At 41.0% G+C, this 24,231-nt stretch overlaps 4 protein-coding genes across 5 annotated transcripts in view; 3 read left to right on the plus strand and 1 right to left on the minus strand.

Moving 5' to 3' along the window:
* Positions 1-622, plus strand: part of cers2b (ceramide synthase 2b) — an 8,721-nt gene extending 8,099 nt beyond the window's left edge. Inside the window, exon 11 of the mRNA XM_053494144.1 lies at positions 1-622. This exon is cut by the window's left edge and continues 832 nt beyond it. The gene's annotated coding sequence lies outside the window, so the exon portion shown is untranslated.
* A 2,115-nt stretch (positions 623-2,737) lies between these two features.
* On the minus strand, positions 2,738-7,158 carry cdk5 (cyclin-dependent kinase 5). The gene is made up of 12 exons (XM_053494145.1): positions 6,937-7,158; positions 5,267-5,355; positions 5,092-5,159; positions 4,922-4,982; positions 4,764-4,820; positions 4,570-4,665; positions 4,015-4,089; positions 3,702-3,798; positions 3,533-3,602; positions 3,354-3,414; positions 3,164-3,244; positions 2,738-3,063 (listed from the first exon to the last, which is right to left on the minus strand). The coding sequence occupies exons 1-12, from the start codon at positions 6,971-6,973 to the stop codon at positions 2,977-2,979; spliced, it is 879 nt and encodes a 292-aa protein (XP_053350120.1). The 5' UTR covers positions 6,974-7,158; the 3' UTR covers positions 2,738-2,976.
* A 1,397-nt stretch (positions 7,159-8,555) lies between these two features.
* On the plus strand, positions 8,556-12,753 carry pus3 (pseudouridylate synthase 3). Of its 2 annotated transcripts, XM_053493895.1 has the most exons (7): positions 8,556-8,670; positions 9,176-9,623; positions 10,882-11,156; positions 11,236-11,419; positions 11,559-11,668; positions 11,807-11,985; positions 12,098-12,753. In XM_053493895.1, the coding sequence occupies exons 2-7, from the start codon at positions 9,228-9,230 to the stop codon at positions 12,379-12,381; spliced, it is 1,428 nt and encodes a 475-aa protein (XP_053349870.1). In that variant the 5' UTR covers positions 8,556-8,670; positions 9,176-9,227; the 3' UTR covers positions 12,382-12,753. The 2 variants fall into 2 exon arrangements, with proteins under 2 accessions (XP_053349870.1, XP_053349871.1); XM_053493896.1 differs by lacking the exon at positions 8,556-8,670 and having other exon boundaries at positions 9,036-9,623.
* Positions 12,754-14,340: 1,587 nt separating this feature from the next.
* On the plus strand, positions 14,341-24,231 carry grnb (granulin b). Its single transcript, XM_053495111.1, has 16 exons — positions 14,341-14,442; positions 15,630-15,691; positions 16,347-16,490; positions 16,636-16,773; positions 16,902-16,997; positions 19,032-19,173; positions 19,277-19,324; positions 19,465-19,556; positions 19,654-19,789; positions 19,864-19,961; positions 20,058-20,300; positions 20,416-20,658; positions 20,754-20,996; positions 22,111-22,359; positions 22,458-22,691; positions 22,898-24,231. The coding sequence occupies exons 3-16, from the start codon at positions 16,347-16,349 to the stop codon at positions 23,006-23,008; spliced, it is 2,217 nt and encodes a 738-aa protein (XP_053351086.1). The 5' UTR covers positions 14,341-14,442; positions 15,630-15,691; the 3' UTR covers positions 23,009-24,231.

Raw genomic sequence — 24,231 nt, forward strand, 5'->3', positions numbered from 1 at the left:
CTGATCACCGTATGTATGTAATATACGTACATGTTGCAGATGGTACACTAAGAGTGTATTAAAGTAGTACATCTAGGACACGTCCTCCAGCAGCGTTTTTAAGCCACGACTCTTTACCTGGTAGTCTATTGTATCTTTAAAAAAATTACAAATGTCATGGCTGCGTCCCAAAATCCAAAATCACCCCCACACTAAATAATTACTCTGAGACCGGCCTTGTTTCAAATTACATACTAATATACTACCTGAAAAAAAAAAAGTGTTGTGAAACACATCTAGAACATAACCAGTTTGGGTCAAATAAAATTTTGCAGTGGTTGAGGTGTTGGACTGTAAAAAGAGTGGCTGTGTTCCAAACCACACTAATAATAATAATAAGACAGCCTAGCATTAGAAAATTGCGTACTACCAAAGAAAATAGTGTTCATTCTTTTTTTACCTCCTTTTTCGTTTTTTTTTTTTTTTTTATTATTATTATTCCTGTTTTAAACACCTGCTGCGTTCACACTCCACCCCCCAAACCAAAACTTTAACAGTGTTATTTTACTTTTCTGTACATTGAGCTGACATAATGGAACGATGTTACGATGATAACGGAGATAATAAACCAATGAGAACCACAGACGAAGTGAAGTGATGTGCTTTGCGTAGACGTGTCAGTTTATTTGGCGGCGTGCAGGGCTACGTGAAACGTCTTGTTGATCAGGAGGAAGGCGGATGGAAACATCCACAGTAGTTTGGGCTGAAAGGGGGAAACACGGGTAACTACTGTGTACGACCGTGGTGAGCAGGAAGAGCACGTCAAAACAAGTCAACCTTGATGAGATCCTTGTGGACTCCAAGAAGTTTAAACACTACCAGAACATAACCAGTTGGCTCTTTGAGCAAAGCCCTTAACCCTCAACTGCTCAGATGAAAAAATGAGATTAACGGTAAGTCATGCGGGATAAGGGTGTGCGCTAAATGTAAACGTTCAGTAACTTGGGCAGACCAACCCAATATGGAGGTTTTCTCTGAGCGCTCCACTCCCCATACATTGACACCATCTTACTTTAGTTTCTTCTTTTTTTTTTTAATAATAAACCCATGCATGAGTTCATGACGTTCTTGACAATTGTGGTTCCACTTGCTCTACCTAACTCTAGGTTGACGCTCAACATAACACCGTAAAAATGGAGCCAAGAAAATCAAAGAAAGAAAGAGGAAGAAAAAAGCATTCTTAACTGTCACCACAGGGCTGGTGGAGGCTCAGTGGTTAACGCTTGAAGCCTTAAGTTCCATCAGCTGCTGATGTACTGGTGTGTACTGCAGCTTATGAGATCATGAAAGGGGAAAAAAAGAGAGGATTTTTCTTTTTGATGAAATGTATTTATTTAATCAGTGTGAAAAAGTCTTACATCATAAATCACATGTACAGTAGAGTGCCAAATGGATGATGACCAATAAAAACAATAATATTAACAATAACAACCCAATATTATTGTGTGCTACAGGGTTAATAGTTCTGAGGTGAGTTCATTTCCTGGCAAATAGGAGACGTTTCAAAAACTTCAAATTTCAAAAAATAAAATGCTGCAGTAGTGAAGTGTTGTAACTTCTGTGTTGAAGATGACCAACAGCTAGAATAGAATAAACATCTCTAATTAAAACAATAAAAACAGAAAGACGTCAGAAACAAGCCAGGAAACGTTCGCTCCACTCCACAGTAACCCGTACTCGCTGCGTCCTGAAAAGTCAACTAAAACATCGATGCACAAATAAACATTTGCGTTCTAGTTCACGTAAAGAAAATGGAAATCTATGTAGTATGAACTTGATTGTTTTTTTTCTACCTTCTGTACCTTTACATCCCAGAAAACCCAAACACGTAGCTGTCTGACGACTTGATCTAATCATCACTTGGACTTGCCGAGGTCTTTAGATCTTCAGGTTCGTACCGTTGTATTTGTTACGATAGCGTGCTCGGGGATTTAAAAAAAATTACAGATGGCATAATATATATATTTTTTTTTTGGTGAAAACATACGTTTTCTGTTACGGCCGAACTGCGATGCCTACAAAGAACAAGTCGTCTTTTTTTTTTTTTTCTTCAACTTCTTTTTTTAAACTGTAGCAACTGTATAATAATAAATACAAGCAGAACAATTAAATACGTGGACATGGAACAGTAAAACTGAACACGGGTTTGCAGCTACATTCGCTAAAATGAGAAATTAGTTTTTAAACAGAGGTGGCAACGTGGCTCACAGGCAGAGGGAGGACGAGATTCAGGCAGGTTCGCCCCCTTGTTCCGGATAAACACCAAAACAGCAGTAAGGAGACAGTGACAGGAGTGTGACCAAAGGAGATCAACTGTCTGTGCTTAAATCGGCTCTCCCATATCAGAAAGCATGGCTAGCCTCGGACACGCATCCATGTGTCCTGCGTCCTGCCACTTAACCACGTTTTACTGACAGTTATTTGACGTTTGTTATCTCGCAAAAGCCTGAATTTACAGATCCACGGGTCAAGTAGATCACGTTGGCACAAACCCGAAAGAAAAAGCTTGAAGAAAGCACACGCCCTTCACGTCTTTCGTGTCCCTCGTCCTTTCCCCTTCAGTGAGCGTTAGAAAAAAAAGGAAAAAGCGCTGTTTTAAAAACCACAGCAGAACCTTAAATGTTGGCACCTCTGCGGCTGTGCAACACCGACGAAATGCTGATGAAGGTGGATTAAAACAAGAAACGCAAAAACTGACTCTCTAGATACGTTCCTTTTAATATATCTATATACAGTCGGTAGAAGTTAAAAGTTACTAAACACTGAGCAGGATCGACTAACACCGACACTCTCCATTACACCCCCCTTACGTCTGCTTAGTAAGTGCAAATAAGATTTAAATAGCAATAATAATAACAATAAAAATGACTGTGTGTGTGTGAGGTATGACCATGTTGGTCCATTTTTTTTTTCTGGGGAAATAAGGATAAAGAGATTCTAGGGCGGACAGAAATCGGCGAAGTACGGGTGCTGGAGCGCTTCCTCAGCCGAGATCCTCTGGACTGGGTTGCATTTCAGAAGATTCTGTGAAAGAAAAGTGGATTTGTTATTTATAAATAAATAAATTAATTAGTAAACTTGATAAAACTAACTTCTTTAAAATCTGGAAGCACGACCGACGTACCTGCAGTAAATCCCGTCCCGTGCTACTGAGTTTAGGGACGACGTTCACGAGCGACGTGGTCGCAGGATACATCGGATACGGCTGAGAGGGAGGAAGAGATCAACAAAGCAGAGTTAGCGTTACCATCCCTTAGATCTGATCGAAAGTCATGCATTTATAGAATGGAGCAGTGTGAAGAAATCTGGAGTACCTTATAGTCGGGGAGTTTGGTCATGGTCTGCCACTGCTCCTCCGTGGGTGTGCCTAATAACGTGATGACGACGTGTTAAAGAAAGTAAAAGTGAAAAGTGAAAACCCGTCAAACACACACCTATGTGACATTATAGATCTCAAATCATCAGTATAAATAAAAAAACAGCTGCAGGATATCTAAAGATGCGCTTGAGCTGGTCGTCTACGTCGTTCCCGGGGAAGAGCGGCCGCCCGGCATTCGCCAGCTCTGGAAGCAAACAGAATAAAAACGTCACGCCCTCAACGTGTGTATATATATTTTTTTTTTTTCACCTGAGGTGAACGATTGTAACTAGACGTGATCTACCTGCAAATATGCACCCGGCTGACCACATGTCGATGGAGGTGGAGTACAGCTTGGCACCGAAGAGCACATCCGGCGGCCTGTACCACAACGTCACCACCTGAAACGCGTCAATCACAAGCAGGACCTCACTAATGCAAGTGTTACGTTTTGTCCGTTTATAGCTACGCTGATCTCTGTTGTAGTAGATATAAACACAAAGTTTATATGAGGTGAATGAGGTGTTGCTATAGAAACGACAGAGTATTACAGTATGTCAAGAGTTCATATAAAGCACTTCTAGACCAGTCAGGACACGCTGTAACGATCGTCTTACCTCCGCTGAGTAACATCGGACGGGAATTCCGAACGCTCGGGCCAAACCGAAGTCAGCCAACTTCAGTTCACCGTTCTTAAAGGAAAACAAAAAAAATATATATTAACTGATGAATGTAAAAACATAACATAGAAGCTTAAAAGATATCCAGCGTCATTATTATCCACCGTCATTTGTTTTCCTTTTCACCCTGTCTGAAACTCACATGCTGCTTTAAATATTAAACATCATTAATATGATGCATATGAACTGGACCAGAATGGCGTTATCACTATTAACACGGGAATCACCAGTCACTTCCAGATACGATATTAACACAATACCTCGGTGCTGATTCAATTAATAATAAGATTCTTTAAGTATCAAGAGTTTATTAATATCCCAATTTGATATTACATTTTCTAAAGATTTTGTTATCATTTTAAACCTTTAAAAATGTTTGAGTAATTAAATGTAGCCTGTTATTTAAAACATCAGTTACAACAAATTGATATTTTCCCATCTCTAACACTTAAAGCCTCCGGTTCAGCAGAAGTAAGAAACTCGTCCGTGTACCCTGTTGATGAGCAGATTTTGTGGCTTGAGGTCTCGGTGAAGGACGTTGCGACTGTGGCAGAAAGCGAGTCCTTTCAGCAGCTGGTACATGAACGACTGCAGCACAAAAAAAAATACAAACAGCTCAGTGACTCACTCAGGCCACAACTTCAAAACAGAGTCTGATATGAGGGGGAGACAGAGAGAGCAACAACCTTGACGATCTCAGGATCCAGGTCGCCATTGCAGCTGTCGAAATATTTCTTCAGATCCTGCAGGATGGAGAGAAATAAATTAAATAATAAAAGGCATCACTGCAATACAGAAACGATCACGAATTCTGCTAACACCATTAGAGCTCGGGGAGTCTTACCTGGTCGCAGTATTCAAAGACTAATGTCAGCTTTTTGTCGCTGTGCAGCACATCATGTAGCCTGTGAACAAAATACGAATCATATAGAAACGCTTCTTACACACACACACACACACACACACACACACACACACACAGGAGGATGGGGGTCTTTCCTAGACGACGCCTACCTCACTATGTTTTTATGCTTCAGCTCTTTCAGGAGGCAGATTTCTCTCAAAGCTGAGCTGGGAACACCCTAAACAACAAGCACATGAAAATGTTAAAGTATCTCTTACTACCAAATACGTCACAGAGACAATACATACACACAAACACACACTCGTGCACAGATGTGCCTCTTACCTCGTCATCGTCATCCAGCCTGACCCGCTTCAGAGCCACGATCTCATGCGTCTCTCTGTTTTTAGCCTTAAACACCGTGCCGTAGGTTCCTGCAAGTGATGCAGTTACAATATTAAGGCTTACATCTAATTAATTTGCTGAAATTGAACATTGTATTTATAACTGTAAACAGATAAACACTCTTTAAAGTGGTGTTACAGGAAACTTTCTAGCTAGCTTCAAAGGTAAATCTGGTTTGCCACTCCACCCTGTCGCTGATTATTTTCCCATAACAGCATGGTACAGAATATTTTTTTTCTTTTTTTAACCTATGTACTGTATGTCACATAACCATAAAAGATGTATGAAATATTGAACTAATATAAACTATTTTCTTTGGCATATTTGTCCCACTTAAACAATTGAGATGATCATTTTACATAAAGATAACCCAAGTTTTAAAATAAAGAATTTAATTTATAAAGGGGAAAAAAAAGCAGCCAAAACATACCAACAAATTAATTGCCCCCTCTCTTTACTAAACAGTGATTTTTGGAAAGCAGAGTTAAATTTCACTTGCCACACACCCAGGCCTAATTACTTCAGAACTGTTGAATAAAAAAAAAAATTAAATAATTGTTTTTTTTTTTAAAGAGGGTGTTAATGTAATGATCTGGGGCTTTTCAGGAGAATGTTCGGCCATCAGTTTATGACCTCAAGCTCAAGCACACTTGGGTTATGCAGAATGACAATGATCAGAAACACAGCTGAACGTCCTTAAAAAAGCCGTTCATGCGCGGAAACCCTCCAATGCGGCTGAATTTAAACAATTCTGCAAAGAAGAGTGGGTCAAAATTCTTCTCCACAGTGACGAGAAAGACTCATTGGAAGTTTATTTTTTAATGGGGTAAATTACTTTTTCACATAGGGCCAGACAGGTTTTTTTGTTTTTACTTTCGCTTTGGAACCCATGGTTGCCATTTTTTTTTTCACTATTATTATTTACCCCAGATGTAACGCAGGTTCAGGTATTTGTGGATAACGGCTCTCACCGTGGTTCGCCAGAGTCCCAAAGCCTTAGAAATTTAACCCTTTCTACTTTGTTTCTCATCTGCTTCTTTAGATCGCTGCATGATGTGAGATCTGTTAGTGCACGTCACGATTTCTTGATTCAACAGGTCTGGCAGTAATCAGACATTTGTGTGGCAAGTGAAATTTAACTCAGCTTTCCCCAAAAATCATAGTTCGTTCATGACTTAGCAAAGAGGGGGGCAATTACTTTTTCCACATAGGGAAAGGTAGGTCAGGACAGCTTTAAAATCATCATTTAAAAACTGCATTTTGTATTGCCTGGGGTTATCTTTGTGTAATATAAAAAATGGTGTGATGATTTCAATTATTTAAGTGTAACAAATATGACAAAAATATAATAATAATAATAAATCAGGCAGGGGGCGAATACTTTTTCATAGCAATGTATATGTCAACCACGGTTTCGAAAATACTCGAAAGTCCAACTGACCCCATGTTACAGTTCAGCTTTAAAGCTCTAAATAAGCTCCATGTCTCTGAGGCGATTCTTTAGCACTAAAGCTAATTAGCCCTGATAGCCTCAGTTACGCTAACCGTTAGCTAGCAACCGCGCGCGCGTCTGTCCCAACCAGCACGAGCGCGCAGGAAGCCAGACTCACCCTCTCCGATCTTCTCTAGTTTTTCATACTTCTGCATGTTTGAGCCAGCCCAAAACCAGCCACTGAGAGCTAACAATTTAGCAGCAGATTGTTTTTAAATTAATTTATTTTATATATAATTATCCAAACAATATCGCTTGTTCAGCCAAGCTTAGTTTTATCGCGCGGCCGTCAACAGAGAAAGCGGCGTACGGGAGGAAGACAGCTGCTCCAAGATGGCGGCGGTGACGGTCGAGTCGTGTTTCAAAATAAAAGTCCCTGTACCAGGAAAGAAAAAAACATGCTGCTGTGATTAAACATCTTGTTCATGTGTATTTGTTGTCAAATACTTCCAGTCTTTATAATGTATATATATTCTGTTTATAAATACCTGCTTTGTCTTTTTTTCATATCTTTCTTGTGCTCTGCATGTTGTTCCTGCTAATTTATTTTTATTTTTTTCTATTATTGGTATTATGGTTGTTTTCATTGCTAGTGTTGTTACTATCCACTGGCGTAGTATGCAGGGTTGATGGTTAAAGAGTTTGTAGAAATAGTTAAAAGGTTAAAACTGAAAATAATCTGATGAGCTTTAATGTAATCAGTGATATTATTATTATTATTATTATTATTATTTGAGGTTGAAGCCCACGTACATGTCTGTGTGTCTTTCTGTACAGCAGAACTCTCTGTCTAACTTATTAATACAAAGAAATCCCATTCTGTAAGGTTGAGTATCTTACGCCTTGTTTACACTAAGTTGTCCTTCTTTGGTGGTCAGACAAATACACTCCCTGTTCGGTAATCGGAGAGTGAATCACAGATGAGAAATGGAAAAAGTAGATAAAAGGATAAAGATGAAGTTTTGTCTTAAAACCACTCCAGCGTGTTAAAATTCACTTATACCACTTCAGCGCTGTTATTTCAGCCAAAGTAAAAATATGAACTAATCCCAGTAAAAATATTCACTTTATCACTTTAACAGTAGCACATTAGTTGATTATTTTTAAGTGGAATATTAAATCCCACACATAACTGTTCATAACATCACTTTTACTCAACATTTAGATTTTCACTTATGGTGCAGATTAAACTTCAGACAGAGATCTAAGTATTGCAAAGGTTTTGTTAAATTCTGTCTAGCAGTCGATTTAAGATGGGCCCACAGATTGAAGCAGGCGCCGTACGCTGTCAAAACTTGCGGTTTATAATCTGGCACATAACTGCTCATAACTTTACTTCTACCCAACATTTTCATTTAATTCATTATGCAGGTTTACCTTTAAGCTAAACCTGAGACCTACCTGGCAAAGTTTCATTAAATTATGTCATGCCAGTTTTGCGTGATGCTGTGACAAGATCTGGCTGGACAGCCTGGCTAATCTGGCTCTATTAGATTCTCAGCACTATTTATCAGTATATGTTTAATTTTTTGAAATTGATGTCATACCCCAGGTTTGCCTGCTTTAAGTAGGCTTTTATTTTGACCCGCGTTTTGGGATTTTACTTCCGCGTTTTCGTTTGGACCAATCCTAAATGTCTCCTCTATCCTTTATTAAAGGGGAACAGAGTAGAATAGCGCTCACATGCGCCCTATCTAGTACACTATAATTCCAGCAGGAGGCTTTTCGGTACACACCGGTATGTTTGTAGCTCATGTGGGTTAAAAACAACGTGCTGTTTTAAACTCCTGCCTTATTTTCAGATGTTTTGGGTTACACTGTTAAATCGATCTCATCTTTAGTGCATTTTAAGGTAAGGAGATTAATAACATGAATAAAGGTGAAGTTAATTGTCATACTCGTGTTGGTTGGTGTAGTTTCATGACTGTATTTGTTTCTTAAACTAAACCCAGAGCAGTAATGTCACTCTATTGAGCTTCATTGACCTGTTTACTCTTATCAGAGCTAACACATGTTTAGATTAAATTCCTGTAAAACATGTGCAGACCAAGATTTCTATCTTCCTTTTTTATTTAAAAGAACACACACTACACCAGGCTCTTAGCCTTATAGTCTATTAGAAATAATCAGGTTCTGTTCTAATCCCACATCCTTGTGCAATTCTTTAGAAATCTGGCAAGATTGGATTTTCATTCATTCATTTATCTTAAAGACGAGGTTTATCCTGGTCAAGGTCACAGTACTCCCTGAACTTTCCCCGGTATTTCAGGGAGTGAGGTAGGATTAATGTTACACTCTAATTGAGATCCTAAGGTGCAAACTGAAAGTTATAACATACCAATGTGTACACTATCTAGGGTCAATTACAAACTCGAATCACCCTGAGACGGCAGAAATAGACTGATCCCCATGAGCAATTCCGAGGAAGCATTGCAAGCCCGTGTGAAGGCGCTGGAGGAGGAAGTGGTGCGACTGAAAGCACACCTGAGTGGAAAGAGCGATGCGGTTCAGAGCGGCAAAGGGACGACCCCAGCCTCGGAGGCCCAGGAGAATGGACAGGGCAGTAAGAAGGGGAAGGGGAAGAGGGCGTTCGACTTTGCTGCACATCCACGCCGCCATGTGGCGCTGCGTCTAGCGTACCTGGGCTGGCAGTACCAGGGATTCGCGGTGCAGGAGAACACGGACAACACGGTGGAGGCGCGAGTGTTTGAGGCTCTGCTGAAAACGAAGTTGATCCAGGACAGGCAGAGCTCCAACTACCACCGCTGTGGCCGAACGGATAAAGGAGTCAGCGCGTTCTCCCAGGTACAGTATGTACAGGTCCAAGAGAGCGTCTGAGTTGGGGTAGATTATGATGCGTGTGTGTAATTAATGAATGAGTTCCATGTTTTTAATGATGTTATATACTTCTGTATGATACGAGTGCCTAGGACTATACTTACAAAACAAGGGAAATTTTGTTTCCGCTCATGGGGCGTTGTAAACTTCTACGTTTAGTTGTATGAGGTGACGTGTGACGGGGTCAAATAATTGGGCTGCAGCAAACAATGAAAACGACTAAGGAGATTTGAAATGACTGGAACTGGGTTAGGAACACATTATCAAAACCTTGGAGGATAGCAATGAATCGTCAACTTTGGGGAAAGAATCATGAATGGAGGGTAAGAAGGGAAGGACATGAAGCGATGCTCCCATCATGCATAGTGTCCACTGTACAAGCCTCTGTTATGATCTGGGGTTGATCAGTTATTCAGGTCTAGACTCAGCAACATCATGGGGCAATAAAATGAAATCAGCTGACCACCTGAATGTACTAAATCACCAGGTTATCACATCTATGGAGGTCTTCTTCCCTGATGTTCTCACAGACATGTTTCAGGTGAAAGTGTGGTTCTGGGAGCATGAGGAACAATTTTTACACATGAAGTGGTCACCACTGTGTGTGTGTGTGTGTAATCAAAGATGAGAGTGATTGAACAAATGTGTGACTTTTATTTTATTTTGGCCAGGCAGTATATTTGTGCAGTTGGTTTATTAAGTTAATATGTATTTGTACCCTTAGTTATTTGAGTTGTGGTGTGTTTGTACACTAATTAAGTTGTTGTGTAATTATGCCCTCCGTTTCAAATTATAAAATTATGAAACATTTCAGGTTATTTTAAATAGTGAACATTTGTTCCGCCTTTATTTGAGTTGGTGTGTGTTTGTGTCCTCCGTTGTTTGAGTTACTCGCATGCCTGATATTTAGTCTTTTAATGTGTCCCAAATACGCCCAACAGAGGGCAGTAATGTATCAATAGTTATAGAGCAAATGAAATAAAATCATCTGTGCATGCTTTAATCAGACAAACAGAAAGTCAAGTATTAAATAATATTCAGGCAAGGAAATGCATCTGAAGGTACATAATATCTAACATCATAATAATCCAGCAAAATGTCGAGGGAGGAGTCCGAGGGCTTGAGGTCTGCGCTTTTTTGTTGCAAATTTCGGTCGTTAAAAAAGAAATCTTTACTGGAACATTTTTACTGATTTCTTGACTGATTTTTTTTATGTGTATTCTAGGTCATCTCTATTGACCTGCGCTCGAGTCAGTTCAGCGGTCTGGGTGTGACCATTCCTAAGGGCGTCGAACCCAAAGCTGGCGGTGGAGCTGCGGTGGCCGAGTTGCCGTACGTAAAGATGCTGAACAGAGTCCTTCCTCCAGACATCCGGGCTCTCAGCTGGTCTCCGGTGCACAGCGGCTTCAGCGCACGCTTCGACTGCCAGTCCCGAACCTACCGGTACTACTTTCCCCGTGGGAACCTGGACGTAGAGCTCATGTCCGAAGCAGCTAATCGGTACCTAAACGAGATAATGAGGTCACTCCTGTAGCTGTGTTGTTGTGGTGTTTGCTTTCTAATGTCGTTATCTGTGCAGATATGAAGGCACGCACGACTTCAGGAACTTGTGTAAGATGGACGTGGGTAACGGAGTACTCCAGTTCCAGAGAACGATCGCGTCCGCCAGCGTCCGGCTGTGCGACCCCAGTAACCTCTCATCCGCTGACCCTCAGGAACTATACGTGTTCGAGGTCAAAGGTCTCGCCTTCCTGTACCACCAGGTCGGCACATGCTTCAGTTTGTGATGAAGGTCTTTCGGATCGCATGGATCCACATCGTGTCAAATATCAGCTGTACAACATTTCAGACATGCTGTGTGTTTTTTTTTTTTTTGTTTTGTTTTTTTTTAACTCTGTGCAGGTTCGTTGCATGATGGCTATCCTACTTCTGATTGGCCAGAAGCTGGAAGCACCAGAGATCATCAATCAGCTTTTGGATGTTGAGAACAACCCCAGGAAACCTCAGTACAGGTGACAGAAAGACTTATGCAAAGTTAATGAGATGTTAGTGTGTTACTGAGAGGTGGCAAGACATGTCATGTTCTTGTATAGCTATCCTAATTACTGGATATTGTTGTGGATTATCCCCCCCCCCCCCCCTCCCCCCAGCATGGCGGTGGATTACCCACTGGTGTTATACGAGTGCGACTTCGACGGTCTGAATTGGATCAGTGAGTCTGAAGAGCAGAGCCACGTCCTCAGCTCTCTTCTCCAGCAGTGGACTCAAACCGCTGTCAAAGCTCAGGTGCTGCACGGCATGATCCACGGCCTGCAGAGCACAGACACCGGTGTGTATACGTGTGTGTGTGTAAGAGAGAGAGATCAGCCACTGTGTAAGGAATAAAATATGTAGAGTATATAAAATGTTAAGTAAAATAAAAATCCGTATTTGATCCACAGATAAAGCGTCAGTGATGAACTGCTGTCTCATGGAAGGATCCAAGCAGCGCAACTATCGCCCCCTGCTGGAGCGGCCACGCTGCGAGAGCCTGGAATCGCGGATCCAGCACTTTGTGAAGCGAGGACGACTCGAGCGGGAGGAAGGAGAGAGCGGCGAGGAGGGCAGCACCGTCTTCAGGGGCAAGAGGTCGAAACACTCGCACCAAGCAGGCTCCACAAATCAAGAAGACGCAGAAGAAGAGAACCTCAAGAGCCTAAAGGACACGCCATTACGTCCCTTATAATAATTATTTAGTCAGGGTCTGTTTTAGAAATGCAGATCTGATGAAAAATTTCGAAGGGAAAAATAGGCCCCTGCATTAGGAATATGAGAATGAGGAAGGTGTTGGGGCGGAGCTTCAATCCATCTGTCAATCGCACACTTTATTGATTAACACATGACTATTGGTTTGAAGATTACATACATTTGGATCACATTATAAAAAAACATGCTGGGAGACTCGCAAGTCGTGTGATGTTGCTGCATCCAATGTCTGTGTGCACACATTCGAAAACTTTTTTTTTTATTGTATTTTTACTTTAAATGGTTTATTTGTAAATGTCTTAATCACAGCATGTATATATTTTCAGTTGGATTAAAATAAATCATGTCCTGAGTCCATTGCTCATTACATTTAGTGGATCTCCTATAGTTCAAGATGGAGCGATTTTTCGAGCTCTGAGAGGAAAAAGATCACAAAATGGGTCTACTTATCCATTACATGGCATCGTTACTAATTTTTATGTTTTCAATTATTGTAAATTCACACAAATTTGTCAAAAAAAGATTTTTGAGCCATAAACCAATCTAGTGATGGTTCTGGAAGAAGTCTCCAGTGTCAGCCTCATGTAATAGCCACAGGTAAAGATGCAAGTTTTAGAAAGTCAGTCGAATAGTGGAGGAGTTTTACTCCTTTATTCCAGGTGGTGGAACACTGCCAAAACAGGTGAAAAAATACATTCTGTTTTAGACAAAATAAAAAATTCATTTCAATGTCACAATTTCATAAAGTTTTTATCTAATTGCATACTCTTCCAAACGCTGTGCCAGTTACTTTTTAAAGAATAAGAGCATGGCCAAGGAAATGTAGTCTTGTAACAATAAAGTCACCCCAGAGGGTCTGGAGATAGAAACTACAGCATATTCATCAGCAGATATAGGAATATTGTATTTCTGTAAAAAAAAAAAAAAAAAATTTCAATAATTATAAAGTCTGCCTTGTGTGTTAAACAGCTGTCCAACTAAAAGAAAGTTACCTTTTCAAGTGATTAATTGCTTAAGAGAACATCCTTATTGTTCCATAAAAATATATGTCCGGAGGAAAAATGTGTTTATATACAGTACTGGGGACAAGGCCAAGAGCATCTGTTCACAGAAATTAGAAAAGAAAAGAGAAATGTGTGAGTCTGAGTTTGTTTTTCACAATTAATCAGATTTTCTCTAAACAAGATCTTGATAAAATTAGAACGAAGTATCTTCTATTACTAGTGTCATACAAAACTAAAGGAATCCCTTATAAAATTTTCAACAATGTCTATCCATCTAATGAGCTGTTAAGGAAAAGATTCAATGTGAATCACAGTAATTGTGGGGTTTTTTTTGTTTGTTTGTTTGTTTTTTGCGAGGATGCCATAGAAACCACCGAACACTTATTTCTCATCAACTTTTTGGGCTGATGTTCATGATGTTGGTTGGTCACTAAAATACGCGCCCTTCCAACCTTCACACAAATTTTGGGCATGATGTTACCCGACAATAAAGTTTACTTCCTTGTAAATGCCATTCTATTACTCGGAAAGTCCTTTATCCATAAATGTAAAACCCTACAGACCAGACCCCTCTTTACTCTCTTTATACAGTGAGAGATCTACAAATGAATGTTCTCCCTAAACTAAAGCACATGTATAAGAAAGATGGGATAAAATGCCTCAATATTTGCAGTGAACTCAAAATCATCACTGAAGATTAATTGGATCCTCTAGCCCCCCCCCCCCCCCCCCCCATTTTCCCTTTGTTTATTTATTTATGTATACAGTGTGTACATATTATTATTATTATGCGGTATCTTGTAGATAGTACAGTGTTATTGGCCTGTGACTTGTTCTGTGCCTTGTTTTGTTTGAATTATTCTACTGACTGACTGTTACGATGTTGTTCGTATTATAGCTTCCGCCATGTTTGTTCGCAGTGAAGTCACATGATCAGAGTCTTGTCTGCGTCACGTGAGCGCGAGCTTGTTTTCCCCAGTGAGGTAGTTAATCAGCGCTGCACGGGCTCTCCGCGCTCTGAAACACGTCTCGCGCAGGTACGCCGGCTCACGCGCCGCGTTTTAATTTTTGTAGCCACTTTAGTGTCGTTCTATTCGAGCTTATTGAATTAAATACGGGACGGACTTCGGCTAGCGTACTGAGCTAACCCTGTGCATCCGGAAGAGCTGTGTGTGTGTGTGTGTGTGTGTGTGTCCCTAAATGACTGCTTTATCCCTGTATAGGAGCACTGAGCACTGCTCTATTCACACTACACACTCCCCGCTGTGGGTTTTTATCTGAAGCTGTTTGATGTTTCACCGATTAACGATAAAATTACTTACATTTGGAGTATTAATGTTGTTTATGTCACGTTTAATTAGTAAAATGTTTAATTCAGGTTCATATTGAGATTTAAAAGTGACATTGTTGTTATTAGATGTGACTGGACTGTGTGTCAAACAGAACAATTGCTTGATAAAGGCCTGGAAGTTTGTTTGTTTGTTTGTTTACTTGTACAGGTAGGCTGGAATCTCGGTGTGTAAAAATTGTGAAAAACAATGTACCGTTTAAATGCGTCGTCTGGTCCAGCCGCTGGGGGGCACTGTTTAGCAAAAAAAAAAAAACTGGTCCTCAAGGCTTGTTTTTTTGTGATCAGATAAATAGATGACTTTATCAATCCCAAAGGGAATTTGTTTAGTTACAGCAAGTAAACAACAAGCAAGGGTTTCAATGAGGATAAAGTAAAAAAAAAAAAAAAAAAAAAATATATATATATATATATATATATATATATACACACACATTGTTTTCAATTTAAGTTGCATCATTTTATTAAATGTTAATAATAAGAATGCAATGAATGAAGGATGTGATCTTAGTGTAATGAAGACAGAAGGTACTGTATATGAGCTTATTTATTGTGATGTCAGAGAATGAGACCCTGAACCTGAGTTTAATTAAACTTTTCTGTTTCCAACACGTCACCATTTCAGCTCTAGTGGGATATTAGACAGGTGGTCATAATGTTATGGCTGATGGGTGGAGATATTGGGCGGCACTTTGTCGATGTGGGTGGAGCTATTGGAATTTCAAAGCCACTTAACCGATAGAGACGTCATGTTTGGATCTTCCCTGTTTTATTTTAGTTTATACATATGTGCATATTTGGCTCAACTGTGTGTGTGTGTGTGTGTGTGTGTGTGTGTGTGTGTGTGTGTGTGTGTGTGTGTTTGTGTGGTTTTAGGTTGAAGTGAAAGAACTTCATGTGAAGGTTTTGTAGGACATCCAAGTTAACTAACACCAAAGGTGAGTGTGTACACTACACCTTCACTTCCAACGTGCAGTTCTTTGACACGCTGGTTCCAAATGTGAGTCGACCCCCACAGAGTTCAAATGTCCCGATTTACAACAGGTTGGATCTCCGTAACTAGAGTTCCTGTTCATGCCTACTGTACGGGGTGTTTTGTTTTATTTTATTTATTAATTTTTAAATGTAATTCAGTTATTATTACACAGTCCACATCATAAATAAAGGACACTTCTAATAAAGGACAAACAGGAAGCAGGTTGTTGTTTCTATGGTATCAACAAGTCTGTTATTGTCAAGTCAATTTTTCGAATGTGAGACTTTATATAACAGCTGTCTTAAGTTTTGGGTTGTTCTCTCTAATTGTACACTGTGTATTGGGTTTAAAAACGTCCTCCAGGAAAGCCGCGTGAGCGTCCCCATTCCTCAGAAACGCCCGCATGCGCGCGCGCACACACACACACACACACACACACACACACGTGTTGTTCTGATAAAGCCATTTATTGTGTCGTCTTGTTTACGAGCTCATACTGAGACCCTTTAGCCCGGAGTTTAAAGGCTTCCTACAGATCTCTCTCTGTGTTTTGTCTTATCATTAACTTAATAACTGTTGGACGCTAAGACCAAGACTCAAATGTCTGTGTGTTTCAGATGCGTGCGAGTGTGTGTGTGTTGGTGTGTTTGATGCTGGGCGTGTGCAGCGCTCTCATCTGCCCCGATGGAGGAATGTGTGACCAGGGAAACACCTGCTGCCTGACACCAGGAGGCGGATACGGATGCTGCCCGCTGCCTAACGTAAGTGTGTGTGTGTGAGAGATTGTACACGTGTGAATGTCATGAGGGTGTAATTCATACTTTTGTTAATTATAGTAATAAAACTCGTACCGTGTGTGTGTGTGTGTGTGTGTGTGTGTGTGTGTGTGTGTGTGTGTGTGTTTAGGCCGAGTGCTGCTCAGATCACCTCCACTGCTGTCATGAGGGAACACTGTGTGACATGGCACATGGCAGGTGTGTGAACAAAACACACACTCTAGCGTGGGTGAGGAGAGTCAGTGCCAAGCAGACTGCGCTACCTCGGGTAACTCTCTCTCTCTCTCTCTCTCTGTCGCTCACACACACACTATTATACACTCTTTCTTCTTCTGTGTTAGGAGCCTTTCATCAATAGTGTGTATCCCCCCCCTTTTCTTTTTTTGTCTCTCGCAGGCTGTGGTGTGTCCTGACCAGGAGTCTGAGTGTCCTGATGACACGACCTGCTGCCAGATGCCTGATGGGAAATGGGGCTGCTGTCCAATGCCCAATGTATGTGTCTGTCTGTCTGTCTGTTTTTCTGTCTGCATCTTGGTTGTATTTTTATTAGGGATAAGATTTAAATTGTATATAACCTCTATTGCCAAAAGTATCCACTCTTGAATTCAGGTATTCCAGTCACTTCCATGGTTACAGGTGGATAATATCAAGCACCTGTCCATGCAGAGCGCTTCTACACACATACAGTGAATTCCTACCGTGATGGGACGGCACCTATACAATAAGTCCGGTCGTGAAGTTTCCACGCTACTGAATATTCCACAGTCAATTGTTAGTGATGTTCTAACGAAGTGGAAGAGATTGGGAACGACAGCAGCTCAGCCCCGAAGTGGGAGGCCACGTGAAATGACAGAGTGGGAACATGGGATGTGCGTAGAGCCCACCAAGCTTCATGTGGCCTTCAGATTAGCTCAAGAGCATTCCGTAGAGAGCTCCATGGAGTGGGTTTCCACAGCCGAGCAGCTCCATTAAAGCCTTACATCACCAAGTGCAATGCAAATCATCAGATGCAGCGGGGTAAAGGACCAACACTGGACTATAGAGCGGTGGAGACGTGTCCCCTGGAGTGATGAATTGCGCTTCTCTGTCTGGCAATCTGAGTCTGGGTTTGGCGGTTGCCAGATGACAGTACTTGTCTGAGTACATTGTGCCCAGTGTAAAGTTCAGTGGAGAAGGAATTATCATGTGGGGTTTTCCAATGAGAGGAACTATTAATGCTTCAGCAGACCAGGACAACTTCATGCTTCCAACTTTGTGGGAGCAGTTTACAGACGGCCTCTTCCTGTTCAAGGTTCATAAAGACATGCATGCGCGGGTTTGGTGTGGAAGAGCTTGACAGTCCTGACCTCAACCCAATGGAACACCTTTGGGATGAATTAGGGGCGGAGACTGAGAGCCACGCCTTCTCATCCAACGCCAGTGTCTGACCTCACAAATGCGCTTCTGGAAGAATGGTCAAAAATTCCCATAAACACACTCCTTAATCCTGTGGAAAGCCTCCTCAGAAGAGTTGATGCTGTTAAACCTGCAAAGGGGCGGGGCCAACATCATATTATGTATTAAGAATTAGAATTATAGTTTATTAGTGATTTTCTTACAATTCTAAACAAACTTTGCAAATAATTTAAACACAGGACGCTGTACAGCCTGCCGAATTATGAATAGAGCGCCCCATGTGGGATTATGGAGAAATGGCACCTTTTACTAGCTCAAATGCAAACATATGTAAATAATAAGTAAATAAATTTAAAACATTATTTTAACGTCAATGTGGTGATACATGAATCGCCACAGAAAGAATCAGGCTAAAAAAAACTGAATCGGTTCCCCGCCGTCTCTCCTGTTTATGTGCATTGAGTTGTTTGTGTGTATATTTGACTGTAGGGCTGCACCGACTCGTCGACGTTCTCGATTACGTCATTGTCATAAATATTTATATTTGTGCCGCCGACGTGTAAACAATAAGTTTACACACATGTAGACTTTTAAAACTAAGCAATGTAGAGTTTGAAACGTTGAAAGGTTTATTTAATTTTTTAAATTAATAATTAATTATCATTAATAATTATTCCTGTCTTTACTGTTACTGTGTGCGTGCCCTACAAGGACTAAAATTAAAGTGTATTTTAAATTAATTATTAAATTTTTTACAGTTATCTTTAAGTTTTAAGAATTTTTAAATAACTGTCTAATTTCTTTTTCTTTTTTTCCCTTATGTTGAAAATTTTTTTCCTTGTAAATTTATTTTTTATTTTTTATTAAACATTAAAGCTATGGTTATTGGTATTTACTGGCAAGTTAATAAAATGATTAATCATCTAGTCACTCAAAAAAACAATCACTAGATTAGCCATGAAAAATAATCATAAGACTAATTAAATAATCCAAATAAAATTGGATTGAAAAAAAAAAAGAATTCGGTGCAGCCGTGTGTGTATACACCCTGAGTGACCGATTGTTTGTGTGTAGAGCTGATTAAGGAAATTTTTCTAACTCCTTGTTTTTTTTTGGTGTGTGTGTGTGTAGGCTGTGTGTTGTGAAGATAAAAGACACTGCTGTCCCCAGGGCACCACCTGTGACCTCCACCACTCCAGGTGTGTATCGGCGCCTGGTGACTCCACCCCTCTACTGAGGAAATTCCCAGCCGTCCGCAAAGGAGAGAAAAGCGGTATGATGTCACTTTCTGTCCCTCCCATCTGTAATAGCACTCACTATTGCATGCACTAATGTGTGTGTGTGTGTGTGTGTGTGTGTGTGTCCTTACCTTACAGATGCAGCAATGAATGAGATACCCGGGGAGTTCACACACAGTAATGATGGTGGGACATGAGTTTTAGAGAAACATGGCTTTATAGTCTTCTCACATAACTCACTGCTGTATTTAATTAATTTAAAATTTTTCGTTGTTTTTTTCTTTGACCGTGTGTGTGTGTGTGTGTGTATGTTTGTGTGTGTGAAGTGATTTGTCCAGATAAAGTGTCCACGTGCCCAGATAAGACAACCTGCTGCCAGCTACCCAGCGGGAGTTACGGCTGCTGCCCCATGCCAAGCGTGTGTATTTTTCACGTCTGTTATCGTATCCTAATAACTTAAAAGAGTTTTGCTGGTATAATTCTTTGAACTTTTGACATTTTTTTTTTTCTTCAAGGCTGTGTGTTGTGAGGATCACATGCACTGCTGTCCTGCAGGCACGGTCTGTGACCTCGAACATGCTGCTTGCGTCATGACCAATGAGCTTGCGCGGATGACCGAGGCCCCGCCCATTGTCCAATTAAAACCGGCAGGTACATGTGCTCTAAAGCTTGGGCGATTAAACATGAAAAAAAAATGTTGTGTTAACAGAAATGTGTGTGTGTAGTGGACTCGGTACCCTGTAACGACTCGGTGGTGTGTGCGACCGGCTCCACCTGCTGTAAGAAACAGGATGGAAAGTGGGCGTGCTGTCCGCTCCCTGAGGTACCACAAATCCAAATGATCGGATCAGTGATTTCAAAAACAAACAAACAGAAATAAAACCTAATTCTTGTTGTTTGGCTTTGTTTTTTTGTCCAGGCGGTGTGTTGTGAGGACCACACCCACTGCTGCCCCCACGGCACCGTGTGTAACCTTTCCGAGGGTACTTGCGACGACCCTGCTGACCGCTCCCTCTCCGTTTCCATGGTGAAGAAAGTTCCCGCTTTACCACATCCTTCACAAACCGCCAATGAAAAATGTGACCCGACGTTTTCGTGCCCACAAGACTCTACCTGCTGCAAGTTGGTATCCGGGTCATGGGGATGCTGCCCCCTACCTCAGGTGAGTGCGCGTCCATCCGTTGTCATGTTTGTATTTGTGAACACAAGCAGTTTTTGTGTGAACTTTGCATAAACATCTACTCAACGCAAGCACAATGTATTTCCTCTCTCTCTAGGCGGTGTGTTGTGAGGATCATCAGCACTGCTGCCCCCACAACACGGTGTGTAACATGGCGGCGGGGACGTGCGACGGTGTCTCCGGCGTGGGCGTGGGCTTGACCGTCCCCTGGGTGAGCAAGACGCCCGCCGTGGCACTGACGCCCGAGAACGAGCGCTGCGACGAGACCGCAGCGTGTCCGAGTGGTACGACCTGCTGTAGACAGAAAACAGGAAACTGGGCCTGCTGCCTGCTGCCACAAGTACGTACACACGTGTACACACACATGCGCGCGCACGTTATTACTATTTGCTGTATATAAGTGCGACTCTCACATACACGTCTGTCTCCTCCCAGGCCGTTTGCTGTGAGGATCACGAACACTGCTGTCCTCAGGGATACAAGTGTGATGCTGCTCAACAGTCCTGTGAACACCCGTCTCTACCCAGCATGCCGTGGGCCAGGAAGCGTCCAGCGCTGAGCGTGAGGCCGGACTCGCAGCAGGAACACAAGTGTGATGCGCACACCAGCTGCCCCAGGGGCAGCACCTGCTGCTTCATGGTGAAAATCAGCAAGTGGGGCTGTTGCCCTCTGCCACAGGTCTTGTGCGCACACACACTCACACGCGCGCACACACACACCGCATGTGCTATAGTTTTCATTTGTGCCAGTTTACTTGTTATTCCTGGTAGGTCTATATACAGTACAGTGGAACCTCGGCCTACGGATGGCCTACCTTACAAAGTTTCGTTTGCGCGTGTGTCTAGAAGCCATTCAAAATTTGTTTGTGTCAGTGAACGACCAAATGAACAGAGATTACGAATTTGACTTGCAAAAGTGGTTTTAAAAGTCCTTTACAACAGTGTCTGACCGATAGTACTTGGTTAGAACCCAGTAACCCAGTGTAAGGATCTACTGTATCTAATGATGGGAACTTCAAAGCAGTTTTCTAAGTCACTCTTGATCAGAGTGTCTGCCAAACGCCTACATGTAAATGATATCAACATTGCCCTCGGCATGCGCCTCCAAGATGAATTCAGTTTGTATGCCAAGGTTCCGCTGTACTGTTAAAGCAGTCTCCTACTTTAAATTCTTCTTTTTCTCGTAATCTTTTTTTTCTTTTAGTTGTTTTCTAATTATTTATCTAATTTCAGTTATTGAACTATTTATTCTTCCATTTTTCTTTTTCCCCCTCATGTTTCCATTGTTCTTCTGATTATTCTTTTCTTTCTTTTACATTGTCTATTTCTTTATTTTCGTAGCACTAGTGTTTTCCATCTTCTCACTTTTTTGACCACTTGCTGTCTAATTGTCTTATTTTAAAATAAATAAAAATTTTGTATGGTGCTTTTACAGAATCAAAAGAAAATTATGGAAATTTGTATGAAATGTTTATGAATCAAAATGATCAAATTGAATTCAGAATTGTCATAATCCTGCTTGTTTTCTGTTTTATTTTCTTTCTTCTTCTGTGATTTCTTGTTTTTCTATTTCTTCCTCTCGTTTTCAAAAAATGTCTAATACTATGTGTTTTTATGTTTGTTTGTTTTGTCATGTTTCTTTTTTGCTTCTTCTCCTTCTAATCCGTCCTGTAATCTGTTGAACGCAAGCTACTCGGTCACAAGCCAGTGCCTGATCGCCCCCTGCTGGCTGAGAGCGTATCAGCACCTGGATAAATGCGAGTGTGTAAGTTAAACCCCTCGTCTGTCCACAGGCTGTGTGTTGTGATGATGGAGATCACTGCTGTCCTAGCAGCTATACCTGCGATAAGATGAGACCCATCTGCGTGAAGGGAAAACTGCAGATCCCGTGGTTCAAGAAGCAGCCGGCCATTAGCGCTCAGGGTTCAGAGGTCACGCAAAACATCGAGGACGTGAAGTGTGATGACACTACCAGCTGTGCGGCGGGCACCACCTGCTGCAGGTTAAGCTCAGGGACGTGGGGCTGCTGTCCCCTGGTCAAGGTGGGTCGTGGTCGGGTTTCAAATGCCAGCTTGCTCTCTGGGACGTGTACGCTTGGACAGTTTAACTTAAAATCTTAGACTTTTTTTTTTTTTTTTAGGCGGTTTGCTGCGAGGACCATGAACATTGCTGCCCACACGACTACACCTGCGACCTGCAAACTGGAACCTGCATTAAACCCTCCTCCACACATGGAGTCGCACTCACACTCCTAGACACACTCTCCGCCATAGATAAAGATGAGGTGATGTGCGACACCACACGACGTTGCTCTAAGAGCCAGACCTGCTGTAGGACGTCGGACTCTGACTGGGCCTGCTGTCCCTTTCACCAGGTTACTGTTTACCCTTGAATCCGATTGGTCAGAATTTTCTATACCAGGATGTTGTTCCTGTATTCGAAGCTTATTCACAGAAACGCTCCACAAAAGCCAGATTACGTGTGCAGTTTTCCGTAAGCAGACGTTCTATGGAAGGAGTCTCCAGTGTCAGCACTTTTCTATCTAATCTTTCGATCTGTGTTCTCTCCTTCCTACTCTAGGCGGTGTGCTGTGAGGACATGAAGCACTGTTGCCCTAAGGGATACACCTGTGACCCTGAAGAACGTTGCACTAAACAGTCTCCGCTCACATGGTGGGACGATTTACTGTAGAGAAACATCATCACACCAAGAGTTGGCATAAAACCTCACCTGAATCAGGACAAGGGACTATACAGCATAGTTGTGTTTAGATTTTGTTGTTGGTGTTCTATTCTGCGATTTTGTTTTACTAAAACTGACATTGAAAAATTTACACAATATTAATTGTATTGAATCCAAACCACTCCAAGCTTTGATACCCTTAATGAGTTTTTTTGATTTCAAGTCGTTATTTCATATTGCGAAGTATGCCATCTAGTTTCTGCATAAAATGACCAATTAAAATTCGTTTCTTCTCAGGTGTGAAAGACAGACCTTACATAATTTCTTTCCCTGTTTACACATTCTTAAATTAGATTCACAGAGACAGAACTGAATGTATTGTAATGCATATAAACTGCACAACGTCAATGTCAAAAATAAATCTAAACTGCTTTACTGTTACCCAAGCAAATGCTACAAGTAGAGAAAGACTTGTTGACATTTTTCAGAAAGTCTTTATTGGCTGAGTTATCATTTGAGCATGAGCATGAACGATTGATTGTACCCCTGCTGGAAAGTCCACTTCATTTGATTCCTCATGATTATTACCCTCCTGGCTGGCTGGCCAAATTTGTCACCAATTTTGTTCCCATTGTTAATGGATAACAACCCCAAGTTTTAAAGTGGATGTACTTGTATGCACAAACCCTTATAAGTTATTCATTTCTCATTTTCCGTTAGTCGTTTTATTAGTAGGAGTTTTCATTTTCCGTTAGGTGTTTTATTAGTAGGAGTTTTAATTTTGAAAGCTTTTAGTATTTAAGTTTAGTGACCACTTAAGATTTTGACTTTTTTTAATTATTATTTAACTAGATTTTTTTTTTTTTTTTTAATTTAAATTTTGTGTCAGACGAAAAAACTAAACAAAAAAAAAACATACATTTAGTTTTTAGATTAGTTCGATTTGCTCTGATCGCATGAGAGTTTGCTGCATAGTAGGTCCCCTAAAGGGGACCCCGTCACGACTTGCACAAGCTTAGTGTTCCTTAAATACATGTTAGAAATTGTTGGTTGTTGCTTTATTTGAAAGCCAACCTTAATGGCTGGCTTTTAAATAAGACATGAAATGTAAATTATTTTTTACAAGTTTTGAATGATTTATCTATATTGTTAAATCAATATTTTTTTCTCATTTTTTCTTTCAATTATACTTTACTACTGATGAAACATGGAAATAAAGAGTTTGAAAAAGA

The sequence above is a fragment of the Clarias gariepinus genome, chromosome 4, assembly GCF_024256425.1.
Source record: "Clarias gariepinus isolate MV-2021 ecotype Netherlands chromosome 4, CGAR_prim_01v2, whole genome shotgun sequence".
Taxonomy (NCBI): Eukaryota; Metazoa; Chordata; class Actinopteri; order Siluriformes; family Clariidae; genus Clarias; species Clarias gariepinus.